At 36.7% G+C, this 13203-nt stretch overlaps 1 protein-coding gene across 6 annotated transcripts in view; it reads left to right on the top strand.

The window, feature by feature from the left end:
• Window positions 1–13203, top strand: part of SEMA5A (semaphorin 5A) — a 329026-nt gene that overhangs the window by 116638 nt on the left and 199185 nt on the right. For all 6 annotated transcript variants that reach the window (XM_068671017.1, XM_068671016.1, XM_068671020.1 and 3 more), the window contains one exon: window positions 5409–5508. In XM_068671017.1, the coding sequence (XP_068527118.1) occupies window positions 5409–5508 (100 nt within the window). The remainder of the gene's footprint in view (window positions 1–5408; window positions 5509–13203) is intronic.

Below are 13203 nucleotides of genomic sequence, written 5' to 3' on the forward strand. Positions count from 1 at the left end.
AGTTTCTTCCAGCATTTTAATTTAAAAAAATAAATAAAAATAAGAATAAAAACCTTAGAGCTGAAAATTACTTAATACAGCAAGTCATTGTACATAAGTGCTGAGTAATGTACCTTGAGTAAATCCTAGAAAAGTAAGTTATGTTGTTGACACATTAAGCCTTATCCCCTTTTGGATAAGTAGGGATGAACTGTGATTTGTTTTGGATGATGTGCAGCTGTTCTTTGGCTGAATTGTTTTGATAGAGTTCTCTGTTCTGTTGGCACCTGTGGAATAGTATTTGCACGTATTTCCTTTCTTCACTGAAGTCGTGGCACTTTTTCTCCTTTCATGTGCAGTGAGTTGATAACTTACAGGCAAGGGTTTGTTTAATTCACTTTTGTGAGGGGAGAATACAGTGAAAGAGGTGGAAAGGAGCATTGATTGGAAATGTAAGAAAATATGTGTAAACAGAAGTGACTTGTGAAAGATGCAACAGGCTCCAGCATGCCATTATTTCTTCTCTCTCTCTCTTTTTATTTTATTATTTATTTTATTTTATTTTATTTTATTTTATTTTATTTTATTTTATTTTATTTTATTTTATTTTATTTTATTTTATTTTATTTTATTTTATTTTATTTTCAGACAGAGAAATACTTGTTTTCGTGATGTTGTTTTGAGTGAATTTGTTACTCACGGAAATAGATCATAATGGGAATCTTAAAAGGAGGACTTAACAATCACACTGAAATTGACAACAATGACACACAGAAATTACTTAAGAATATCCCATTTTTCTCAGCCCTCACTTTGAAATAGCTAGGCACAATGGAGTCCAGAAATGCCACAGCTGAGAGTTCACCTGTGCACCTAACTTGATCCTTAAAGAGTGAAGTGCTGCAAATAAATCCCAGAACAGGGCATGCTGATGAGCGAGCAGGTGGATTGCCTCTTGCCAGCTGCGGTAGCTCACTTGATGGATTCTCCTGAGGTTAATGAAGCAGCGTGGCACATCAGAGCAGAGGCTTCTGACTTGTCTCACTCCCTTTCAAGAGGATGGTAATATAACGCGAGTATCACAGGAAGGGAAGATCTGAGCTATGCTAAAATCATTATACAACTTCAGGAAGACAGGGATTATCCTATCATCCTTAGATTAGATACGTTTAATTAGAATAACTTCAGCATGCAGTAGTATATTACATTTTTCTTATGATAAGATTAGTGATTTTGTTGTACTGATGCCACCCAGAGATTTCTGTTAATATTGCAAATCTGATGGTTTTCAACAGTATTATTATTAATTTGAAGTTTCTTCGAGAAGGTGGTTCTTCATATGTCTAACTTTTTGCTCTCTATTTGCACAAAAAGACACCATTGCATGAGGTACCATATACATACACTGTAAACACTACCGATTTTTTAAAACATCTTTTAATTTGCTAATGAAATTTTTAGTCTCATCTCTTGATTTCATTTCTAACCATTAAAGATCACTTCTGAATTCATTTCTAAACAAGCCATTCTTTTCCTTGTCAATTTATTTGGCTGTTTACTGTAAAACTTTGAAGGGCTGAGTAATGAAACCTAGGTTGGAGAGGACTTGATTTGTGGAGAACTGCAGAGCTCAGCAGCCCTTGGCTAGTCCCCAACAATGTACTCCAGACAAACCAGGGCCTGTTGGGCAGACAATATTTTTAAAGCGAAAATGAGATGGATTTCTGGACTTTCATTATTTGTATGAGTATCCAGTGCTGCCTTGGTTGTTATCCTCCTTTGTCTATAAAGTTCTTTAGGAGACTTCTTTGACCTTTCCTACAAGCTGAGGGGACTTCAGTGTGTTTGCTGTGCCATGGGTTTATGAGCCATGGCAAACTTTGCTTCCTAAGCTATTATAATAAGAACCAAACCCTGAAAAACCCATTGTGATTCACAGCATGTCAAGAGATTTTGAGAAAACTGCATCTCTCTCTGACTCTTTTGACACCAGTCTTTTAATTCCATGGGAAAATACCCATTTTCTTTCAGGAATGCATTTAAGGCCTGCAGATTTCAGTCCAATATTAGTGGGATGTATTGGCTAATGATAGAAGGATATTATGGTAGTACTGAAAGGACCCACCATGTGTTGGAGACCTGTTGTTGTGATTGTATGTAAACAACGTATACACTTTTGCATGCACAGCTTCAAGTCTGAGAACAGTATCGGTGGGAATGTAAATGTATGTACTTGACTTTAAAGGTGAGAAGGAAAAAACAGGTTGAAGGTGTGTCTGAATAATGTTTTCAGTATCAGGAGTGAGAACAGAGACTTCACTGAAGGGCTAACTGTTTTATTCTGTTGCACCTGAGGTGAAGGTAGGGGAAAAGGAGGGAATGCCAGGAGTCAGCGAGAACTGTGAAATGGAGGGACTGCTGCAGCTTGTCACCTGTATCAGCAAGCAGTAAAGCAAGGTTACATGTCAGCAGGCAGCTTAATTAAATTACGCCTTTATTGGTCATGTTGTAGTATACAAAATATATAGCTGTGTTATTTTTTCAAGCATGTCATGTTGCATCTATGTGATAAGCATTAATAAAATGAAATTATTATCATTACTTTACCACGAGTTTTTAGTTCTAAGAAAAATATTTTATAGACTTTTAGTAGCTTCTTACACATTTCTGACTCTAAGGAGATAATTCATAACAGAATGGAAAGGCCTTGTTTCATCTACATATTTTCAGCTAGATTCTGGTGTTTAGATGATGTTATATCTAATTATGCAAATAAATCAACAGAATAGACTTCCTGTACTGTAACTCAAAGCAGAATTTTACCAATAAGCTTTTATTTTAACAGTTGTGTTTTGCTTGATTGTCTTTGTTAGTTTTGTTTGCTTGTTTTCCCACATGGTAATATCACAAAGTTGAACTTTTATTCCATAGAGGCTTGTTCCTGTGAGATACATGGTGCCACTCTGGCACACAAGACACAGTTCCAGAGTATTTGCTGCAAAAAATGGCTCTTGCTGCCATTTGCTCTTCCTGATCTTATTCACTCAGGCAAGAATGATGTTGAATGCAACAGAGAAAGGATAAAATAATTTATTGTTTGGAGTGACAGAGGGGAATCAGATTTCAGATAGATTTCTTAACAAGTCCTCACTCTCTTCTCACTTTTTCCTGGGCTTGTCTTGACCCACCTGGCCTCTGTCCCCTTGCTCCAAACCTGGAAATGGTCTTGACCACCTCCTTGCTATACCCTGAAGCTTTATTTTGCTGTGCCAAAACAGCAGAACAAGTGGAAGAGAATTGCTTCCTTGAATCTGTCTCCCCGATAGACTTCTGGAGTGAGCACATGTCCTGGTCACTTCCAGCCCCTGGTGCATCCTCTGCTGTCTGTCTTGGTTAGACTCAAAGCCTGAGTAATAGCTTCTGCCTTTTGTGCAGCTTTCAAGTCCTGAATGAGAGTGATATTCTTAAAGACTTACATCTCTATTTCCTTATCTTCTTGTCCTATCTGATTTCCTGATTTCTCAACTTTTTTTTTTTTTTTCAATTGATTATTTCATATGAAAGGCATTACTGAACAGTTAAGTTGTAAAATCAAGTACACAAATGTTAGGAAATGTCTATGTCAGGCTTTCCTGTATAGCCTTATATATTTATCTATTTATATTTATACATATATAAGACTAAATAGGCATATAGTGTGTGTGTATAAGTGTAAATATATATATGTTTCTCTTACTGAATCCTGCTACGTTCTATGCACAGCATGTGTAGCAGTAGCTGGTGGCAGCTGTAACCACAGTTATTTAATATGTGGCCCCATCCCCTCTCCTGCCCTGTTTTGAGAACCTATCCAGCACAGATGGAAACAACAGTGAATTTAGCTACAAATTCTGCAGAACGTGTACAAACTGGCATTACAGTCCTGTAATTGCCCAGATGCATACAGGCTGTCATTAAAAATACAGAAGTTAGTTTTCTGACACCCAAGTGATTCTACTGCATGGTTCCATCTGTTTTTTCCAGATATATGACGCTACTGCTTCTGCACAGTACATTTAATGTTTCTCTGCAATGGCAGAAAACATTTGGACACAGAATAACATTTTTCTCTGGGGCCCTCTCCGTAGGAATAGATGACCTACTTGTGCTAAAAACTTTAATATTTAAATTGAGAACAAATCATCCTGAAACAGGCACCAGACATGGATTATTTCAACCCAAACATTTTCAAAAGTGAAAATATGCATGTGAGCAAAGAAGGGAGTTTATAATGGGGGTTGACAACCTAAGCCATAGCTGATGATACTAATTCCAAAAATGATACTACCCTCGCATTCTCAGTGGTTGGTATTGACTCTGTGTCTCAAATGGGCATGACCAGGTGTTCATCTTTGGTATTTTTTTATTGTCTTTTTCATATATGCAGTCCATAAGTTGATAGTTCCACAGCCTGTTGTGTTATACATACATAGCCCTATTTATCTTTTACATATGTTCCAGACAACAGATTTACAGCAAACATTTAGAATAAAATAAAAGTGTTTTGATATCCTGAGAACTGGGGAAAAGATTTTTGAGGAAAAGGCTTCTTTGTAACTTCACTTTCTTTAAAGAAGAACTTATATAATTATTGAAATTTTAGGAGCTCAATGTGTCTGTGTAAAAGTAAATGAATCTTGCTCTGTTCCCAGAACAATGTTTGTGGTGATTGAAAAACACTGTTTTTGTGGGAGTAAAAATAATAGTAATACAAGTATATAAGGAGCTGGCATACAGTTACTTATGAGTGCTTAACTTTGCAACTAGAAATAGATTCATATTCTGAATAAAAGTAAAGCTTGTTGCTGAATTTCAGCAGCTTATCCACTTGTCTGCTCTGTGCTTTATGTAGCACTACATTGGTCTGAGAAAGATAGGTTAAAAAAAATGTTCATTTGAATTTCAAGCATGTTCCCTCTTACCTCCCTCATGTCTCAACCTTTTTATTGTGAAAATGATGAAAATTCAAATTTGCTCATTTTCCTCATTGCTTTCCACTTGTTCAAACCTTCATTAAAGAAGAAAACAAAAAATGCTAGTCCTTATCTGCTTCTGATGCATGGAAAATTAATCTGACTTCATTTGTGTATCTACCAGCTTATTGTAATTGTACCGTGTTGTTGTCTGCTTTACCTAGGGAGGAAAAACATCTGGCTTATAAATCAGAACACAATTAGAAAGTTTCATTCAAACATTTACTGGGTGACTGCCCAACCTGTTTTGTAAGTCTATAGTGAAGATTATGTGGTGGTAGTATTGCCTATCTTTCTCTGGAGGACCATACTGAGAAAACCTGCAGCCCCACAGTATCTGCAAATGTAATGCTGACTGCCTGATGTATTACAACTAAGACATTTACAGTAACATTTATTTCTTTTTCATTGTTTTAGAAATTGCCCCTTGGTTACATGTGTTCAGAGCAGAAGATGCTGTAGACTTCTCACAGTTAACATTTGATCCGGGACAAAAAGAGCTTATTGCTGGAGCAAGGTGAGAAATATCTTTTCTTTCCATGTTTCATCAGATTGGATTTTGTTCTTTCAAAAGTAATATCGAGTCAAATTCTAACATTGGATTGCTCTCATGACTTCCCTGCTTTCCACACCCACTCACCTGAAGCGTGTGTGTGTGTGTGTTTATTTCTCTTATTCCCGACCAGAGTTGGAAGATGGAGTGCCTGGTATCAAGGAATGCACAGTAGTTTGTACTTTTCTCATTTTAAAGAGGAATGTCCTGGAGTACTCTCAAACTTTAGATGCATACAGTAGAACAAGGGAGATGCTTTATGACACTCTGACAAAAGTTAGTACAGCATAAAACTTGTAATGATCCCAACTTTGGCTATACAATACTGCTGTTCTTGCCTGGGTGATTCTAATAATTAATTATTCATTGCAGTTACGAACTGTTAAAGTCTGCAGAATTAGTGGTGAAGTCTGTGATAATCATTTCCTCACAGTAAGACAGTACTTTGCAAGCTGTGATAAATAGTGATCCTGTCTTTGGTGTCAACACTGAAGCAGTGTCAGTCATTAAACACCAGTTTTTATTCCCTTAGCATATGAAGTATAGTAAAATGTTTTTGTTGGCAAAGACAACTAACTCATTATTTAAATCTTCCTTTGCATATATTTTACTGTCTAAAATTTATGAACTTCCAGTCACTTCGTATTTCTGATACATTTAGCATTAGAGTATAATTCTGTTACCCAATTTGTTTCTTAGTTGAAATTGAGGTTGATTGCATGGAACTGTAAAATGCACTGCAAAAAATTTTTGCCCCTGTAAGGGGGAGACATTTCTGCTTATGTAGTAGATACTTATGTCTGGCACACCTGAAATGGGATTTACTGTGTGCTCATGTTGATTTGCTATTCTGTAAGCTGCCAAATGAAATGAGGCATAATGCTGTATAAAGACAGCCAGTGTAAGTCAGAGCTGTCTGAGCCTCTCCACAGTCACATGAAGTTGCATCTTGGATCAATGCACATTGTATGGATCTCAATAACCTATGGAAAAAAAAGAAAAAATACTTTTTTGCCCATACTGTTCATGTAGCTTCTGAATCTCAGGGAAGAATATGTTCTCTAGAATTTGTGCTTTCAGTGAAGTCTTTTGAATCATTATTAATTATTATTAAGCTGCAAATGATTTTCTTGAATAGTCAGTGACTATGAAAAAATACCACTTGCCAATTCTGCCTTTTGCAAAAGACTCAATGCAGTAGGAGCAATAGGGATAATTTGGTTTCTCTGCAAGTTACTGCAACTTCACAGCTTCATATCTCTTACTATGGCTAAAATTGCATAAATAAAAACAGTATTGTTAAAAGCACAACAGAAATCTTTGTTTTCTGAAGTGTAGATGGTTATTAAGTGTTCATTAATTTGGTAGATTTTTCTGTTCCTTATTTAATATTGTGTATTTCTATTCTGAATGTTGAGCTTTTCCACACTGCTGTTTTTTTGTTTGTTTGTTTGTTTGTTGTTTTCCTGCACTTATCTTCAGGTTTCCCAAACTGTTCATATTATTGTTATTAGTATCTTTATTTCAATACATTTTTTTTCCTTAACTCATTGTGCCAGACTATTTGGTGAAAGGCATTGTGTGTCATGGGGTCATAGATTCAGTAGATGGGGAACCAGTTGTTGTGGTGCTCTAGTCCCCCAAATTGCAAGTGTTAGTCTTGCATCTTTTACATGGAGTCTGCCTGATCATGCAGAATGAATCCACTCATGTGGAATGTGATGTAGACTTTTCAGCTCATTTTCAGGAGTGATATTTGCAGTCTTTTGATGGGTGTCGGGAACATGTGAACTTTTGCAAATTTTGAGAAGAGAAAAATTGAACTTTTGAATGACTGTGTGTGTGTTGAGTTATCAGTTCCTTGTGTTTTTCTTTAAAACATTGCTTGCAGATATGCTTCACATAAAGTTATCTGAACAGAGCATAAATATTACTGTATTTGTACTATGGCCTGTGGATTAAATTTTAGTTAAAGTTTCTTGCACATCTGCTTCACAGGCTTCACATTTCCTAAGAATGTTGAGAGGAATTCCTTTTCTGTCCTAAGCCATAAATGTGCTCTCATAAAACATAATGAGGAGAATGCACTGTTAATTCCTTATCCCCTGTGAAATATCTTTTGATATGCAATCACCTCTCTTGAACTATTCCTACAAATGAGAGATTGAGAATCATAGAATCATTCAGATTGGAAAAGACCTCTAAGATCATCTAGTTCCACCTTTAACCTTGTACTGACAAGGCACTAACAGCACTAAACCACTAAACCATGCTACTAAGTTCTAAATCTACACGTTTCTTGAAGATATTCTAATGCTACACAACCCTTTCAGTAAAGAATTTTCTCCTAATACCTGGTACAACTTGGAGGCCAAGAAGAGCCCAATCCCCAAGTTGCTAAAACCTTATTTAAAGTGATTGTGAAGTACAGTAAAGTCTCCCTGAGCTTTCTCTTCTTCAAGCTAAACAATCATAGAATCCCAGCTCCCTCAGCTGCCACTCGTAAGTATTGTTTTCTAGACAAATTTCTAGACCAGCTTTACTGCCTTTCTTTGGAGATGTTCCAGCACCTCAATGTCCTTCTTGTAGTGAGGGGCCCAAAACTGAACACAGTATTCAGGGGTGTGGCCTCACCAGAGCAGAGTACAGGGAGACAATAACTTCCCTTGTCCTGCTGTCCACACTGTTTCTGATACAAGCCAGGATGCTGTTGGCCTCCTTCACCACCTGAGCACACCGCTGGCTCATTCAGATGGCTATCAACCAATGCTGCCAGGTCCCATTCCACCAGGCAGCTTTGCAGCTGCTCTTCCCACAGCCTGTAACATTGCATGATTTTTTTTGCACCCCAGCTGCACCCATCACTTAGCCTTGTTGAACATCATCAAGCCGGCCTCATCCCATCAACCTAGCCTCTCCAGATCCCTCTGCAGAGACCTCCTGTGCTTGGTCAGATCAACACTTGTGCGCAACTTGGTGTCATCTGCAAACTTACTGAGGGTGAACTCAATGCCCTTGTCCAGATCATTGACAAAGATATTGAAGAGAACTGGCCCCAGTACTGAGCCCTGGGGGACACCACTTGTGATGGGCCTCCAGATGTATATAACTGTTCACCATGGCTCTTTGTGCCTGGCCACCCATCCAGGCCTTGAGTAGCCAACTTCTTCTGGAGAATGCTGTGGGAAATGGTGTCAAAAGCCTTACTGAAGTCTAGGTAGACCACACCCACAGCCTTTCCCTCATCCATTGAGGGCATCTCTGTATTGTAGAAGGAGATCATGTTCGTCAGGCAGGACCCTGGTAAACCCAGGCTGACTGGACCTGCTCACCTTGTTGTCCTATAAGTACTGCATGGTAATACTCAAGATAATCTGCTCCGTGAGCTTCCCTGACACCGAGGTCAGACTGACAGGCCTTTAATTCCTTGGGTCCTCCTTCTGGCCCTTCTTGTAGACAGGCATCACTTTTGTTAGCCTCCATTTCAATGGGACCTCCCCTGGTAGCCAGGACTGCTGATAAAAAAATATATGTTATATGGTATATATGATAAAAAAAATATATAATATATATATATATTATATGAATATAAATGAATATATATTATATATATATTATATATATACACACACACATAATCTTCTTATGTTCTTGTACTAGCACATTTCATTACTGAAAAACCAATAGCTATGTCACGTGATTTCACTAAGATCAGAACAGTTAAAAGTTCCTTTTTCAGTTGTGAAACTGATAATTCATAGTCTTTTAACATGTTTTTTCCCTTGTGTAGTCAGTCATTCAGTAGCAGTGTGACACATGGCAAAGCTACAAATAAACTTGTATTAACGTATTACATGGTTTACACTGTCAAGAGAAATATAGCCATTATGATTTACTTCCCAAGCATCCAAACAAAACTGGGGGGTGATGCCTGTACCTCTAGACTTCTGCTTTAGTTAAGGTGGTGTTCTTCTAAAATGATTTTCATAGCCCAGAGCTGTGTTCTGGCTCATCTTAAGTTATAATTGCCTTTTCTTGCCATAGTGGAGTTTGGAGTTTTGCCAAAAATTCTCTATCTCGGAAGCCAAATGAAAGTGTTGTGAAATTTCAATACTATTGAAATTCCTAAATTCCATTTCTGTCACTGATATTGACAGTGAATGATGTTCTTTTAGCTTCAAAATTCTGCAATCTCTGAAGAGGTTCATGACTTTTTTATCTTAATGAGCAAGGTGGAGAGTATCCCGTCTGGGATTCATTCTGGATTCCCACAGGGGGCTGCCAATGTCATGCAGCTATATAAAAACGCAAATAAGATCTCATAATTCATTGAAAACTAACTCCAGCAGTGACATAGAAGAATTGACACCATTGCGCAAGATACCTGGGAGACCTAAACTGTAGCAGGAAAAAAAAAAAAAATCCTGAAATTGGAAAAAGGTGTAAAGAAAGCCGGCTAAAAGAAGTGGGTTGGAGGTTGGAGTTAGTGTAGGGAAAAAAGGCTGAGCCTGTGCACAGCAACTGCCAATGAATCTATCAGTGAGTACATCTAGGGAAGGAAATAGCTGCATAAACTATACAGTAGCATTGGCAGAAAACCAAATAATTTTAAGTTGGACATGGGTAATTTCATCAAGAAACAATGAGTTCTGTCACATTTTATCAGTGTGAACAAAACAAGAAAACAACTATTTTTTTGAGATGGAGAACTCTAAATATATGAAAGGGACATGCTATATTAGCTAAGGGAAATGCTACATTATAGCATTTGCCATATCAGGCAATTACCAGAAAGGTCATATCCAGTCATGTATTGCTAAAATTAATCTTGCTTACCTATTTTGGGAAATAAAGTTGGTCCTCTGGATGTCTGTGGATATTCTGTAGTTGCTGTGCAAAAACACTTTTTTTTTTTTTTTTCCACCTGAGCCTCCAGTCCTCATGAGAAATCTCCAGTTGATATTTTGTTTTGCAAAATGTCCAGCTCTCTTACAGGTTTTAGGTTAATTAATTTGAAGTATCCTTGTCCTATTTCAGTTTTGTTACACCATTCACACACCATTCTGTGAGTGTTGTCTTAAGTTGTCCAGTACTTGCTCACACTTTCACACTTTCAGTTTAATCATCCCATCTGCCCTGGCACTAGTATTTTCCTTGTGCTGAGGAGTTGCCTAAGTTTTGGAACAACTGCTCCATTTCCTCATTTCACCACACCCATCCAGGAGAGAGATTGGCAGTCTGAGTAAAGCTTGGGTTTTGCTCAGTCTGGTTCATTTTTGGAGTGTGCATACTTAGTTTCTCTGAATGCGGTTGAAAGAAGTAACTATAGTCAGTTTTTGTTGTTTGCATCTCAAATTTCTCACAGATCTTGCACCTCAACTGTGGCAGATATTTCTCTCTTAGGTCGCAATCATATGTTTTTTCCTATCATGAAGTGCAATGCTTATTTGTGACTGCTGTATTTTCTGCATATTGCTATACGATACAGGATCAATTGTAGCTTCAATTGTAATGTTAAAAGTAAAGCTAGCAGTGCTGTTGAGTTTACACAGGTTTTGTGTCAAGTAACATTGTCAACCTTTAACCTCTTCCAATGTACGAGGTCTGCTTAATAACATGTTTTGAATCTGAAGCATAAGAGTTGTAATACTTTTGTTTTAAACCATATCATTCTGTCTTCTGTCAACTTGCTGTGCAAATTGAAATATATGTGTACTTTTGGTGAGCGCTTCAGAGGGAGAGGAATATCTTTTAAAATGATGGATGAGTTAGCCTGGATCTCAGTAACAACTTATAGTTGTCCTGCTTTCCTGGTACCCTTTACCACAAGTTGCTTGAGTAGAAAAGTTAATGTAGTTAGCTTCAAGAAATAAGGGGAATAGGGTAGAAGAGGTGGGTACAGGGAAATAAAAAGGTAGAGGGAGAAGTTGTATTGCCCAACATTGATGTAACCATCCAAAGTGCATAGTAAAGACAAGCAAAGATTAAAGTTCAATTTCTCAAGTTAAATTAGGGGAAGAAGAATTACTTGTATTGTAATTATGTATTATATTTTAAAATTAGCATGTTAAAATTAGCAAGAACATGACAGATTTTTCAATATGTCGGGTTTAGATTTAATGTAAGAGGAACTGTTTCTAGTAATAGGTTTATGTTAAATTGGATGAGATTATACATGTAAGTAAAATGAAATGAAAGAAAAGAAAATAATTTCATGAGGGACTCTATACAGAAAGAATTCAGCATGGATGTAGAACAGCTGTCAGTATATTACAGGAATACTATTGGCTTTTGACATAGTTTCATGGGAGTATAGCTACATTGCCCTATCTTTACAGCTTGCCACAGATATTTTTCTTAGCATCATGTATGACCTGGCAGACAAAATAAATGAGCTCTTTTGCAAACTGAAACCTTCAAGGGATCTCATTTATTTTCTTAAAAAAAAAAAAAAAAAAAAAAAAAAGGCAAAAAAAGCACCATATAGCAAGACAATTTACTTTTATAATTAAGTGGCATCAGCAAAGGATTACTCTTAGGGCATTAGCTACTCACTGAGCTCAGGGAAATGAGAGGCTGTTTCTTTGTTTATCTCATTCTGATAAATCCTGATAAAATATTCAGTTGAACATTTCTGTGTGTGCTATTTAGTGGACTGACTTAGCACCTAATCAAATATGATAACGAATACTATGTTTTGAAATGCCAGTAAGCATGGAGATTCATGGATTTCCCCAAGAACAACTTAGCCTTCTTTTCCTAGTGAAAAGTGCACCTTTGTGAAAGTGCTTTGTCATATCTCCTGTGGTGATTTTATTTATTTATTTATTTTATTTTATTTTATTTTATTTGGCTCCTGGAAAGGTCAATTGAGTAGGGAAAAGACCTGCTCAGGGGCAGGATACAGCAGTGTCTGAATTGCCCTGGCAATTTGTTCATTGTCTTCTTTCTCCTCATTCCCAGACAACACAGTAAACACTTATTGACTCTAGCTTTTATAAATCAAAAAGTGTTAAAAATGTACGAGACATTTTGGTAAACCAAGAGCCAACTTAGAATCCTGTCTCAAACCTAGTAGATCAGGGCAGAAATCCTGAGGTTTGAAATAATGGGTTACATTTTCCTTTTAATACATTCTTATTCTTTTATTTTTTTTTTATTTGTATTTTTTGTGACTTTTTCATTATTTCTTTTTCCTTAATGCTTTTAATCAGGCCATACCAGAATACATACCAGAATATAGCAGAATAAGATAGTTTAAATGAAAAGTAAAATAATCTTCTTCTCTCCAAGCTTCTTCTGATTGAAATTGTGAACTGGCAGGAGCCTTACTGGAGGTCATTCTCGAGATGTGGTAATTTAGTTTTTACGATTCAAGTTTGGCTAGTTCAATTGTGCTCTAAAATTTGATAGTTTCTTATCAGAAATTAATTTCAAAGCTATTCAACTTTTTTTTTTTTTTTAATTAGATAATATATCTTTAGACATATTGTTTGTGGATTTTTTTTTGTCTGTTTGTTCTGTTTCTAACACAGAACATCTTAAACAAGAACACAGAACATCTTAAACAGTGGCTTTCTCCTGTATATTCTTCTGCAAGTTAATTAAATTTGCTTTGAGGTTTAAAATTTGCTTGGAGGTGGCTTATTGCCTCAGTCA

This window comes from Anas acuta, chromosome 2 (genome assembly GCF_963932015.1).
Source record: "Anas acuta chromosome 2, bAnaAcu1.1, whole genome shotgun sequence".
NCBI classification, from domain to species: Eukaryota; Metazoa; Chordata; class Aves; order Anseriformes; family Anatidae; genus Anas; species Anas acuta.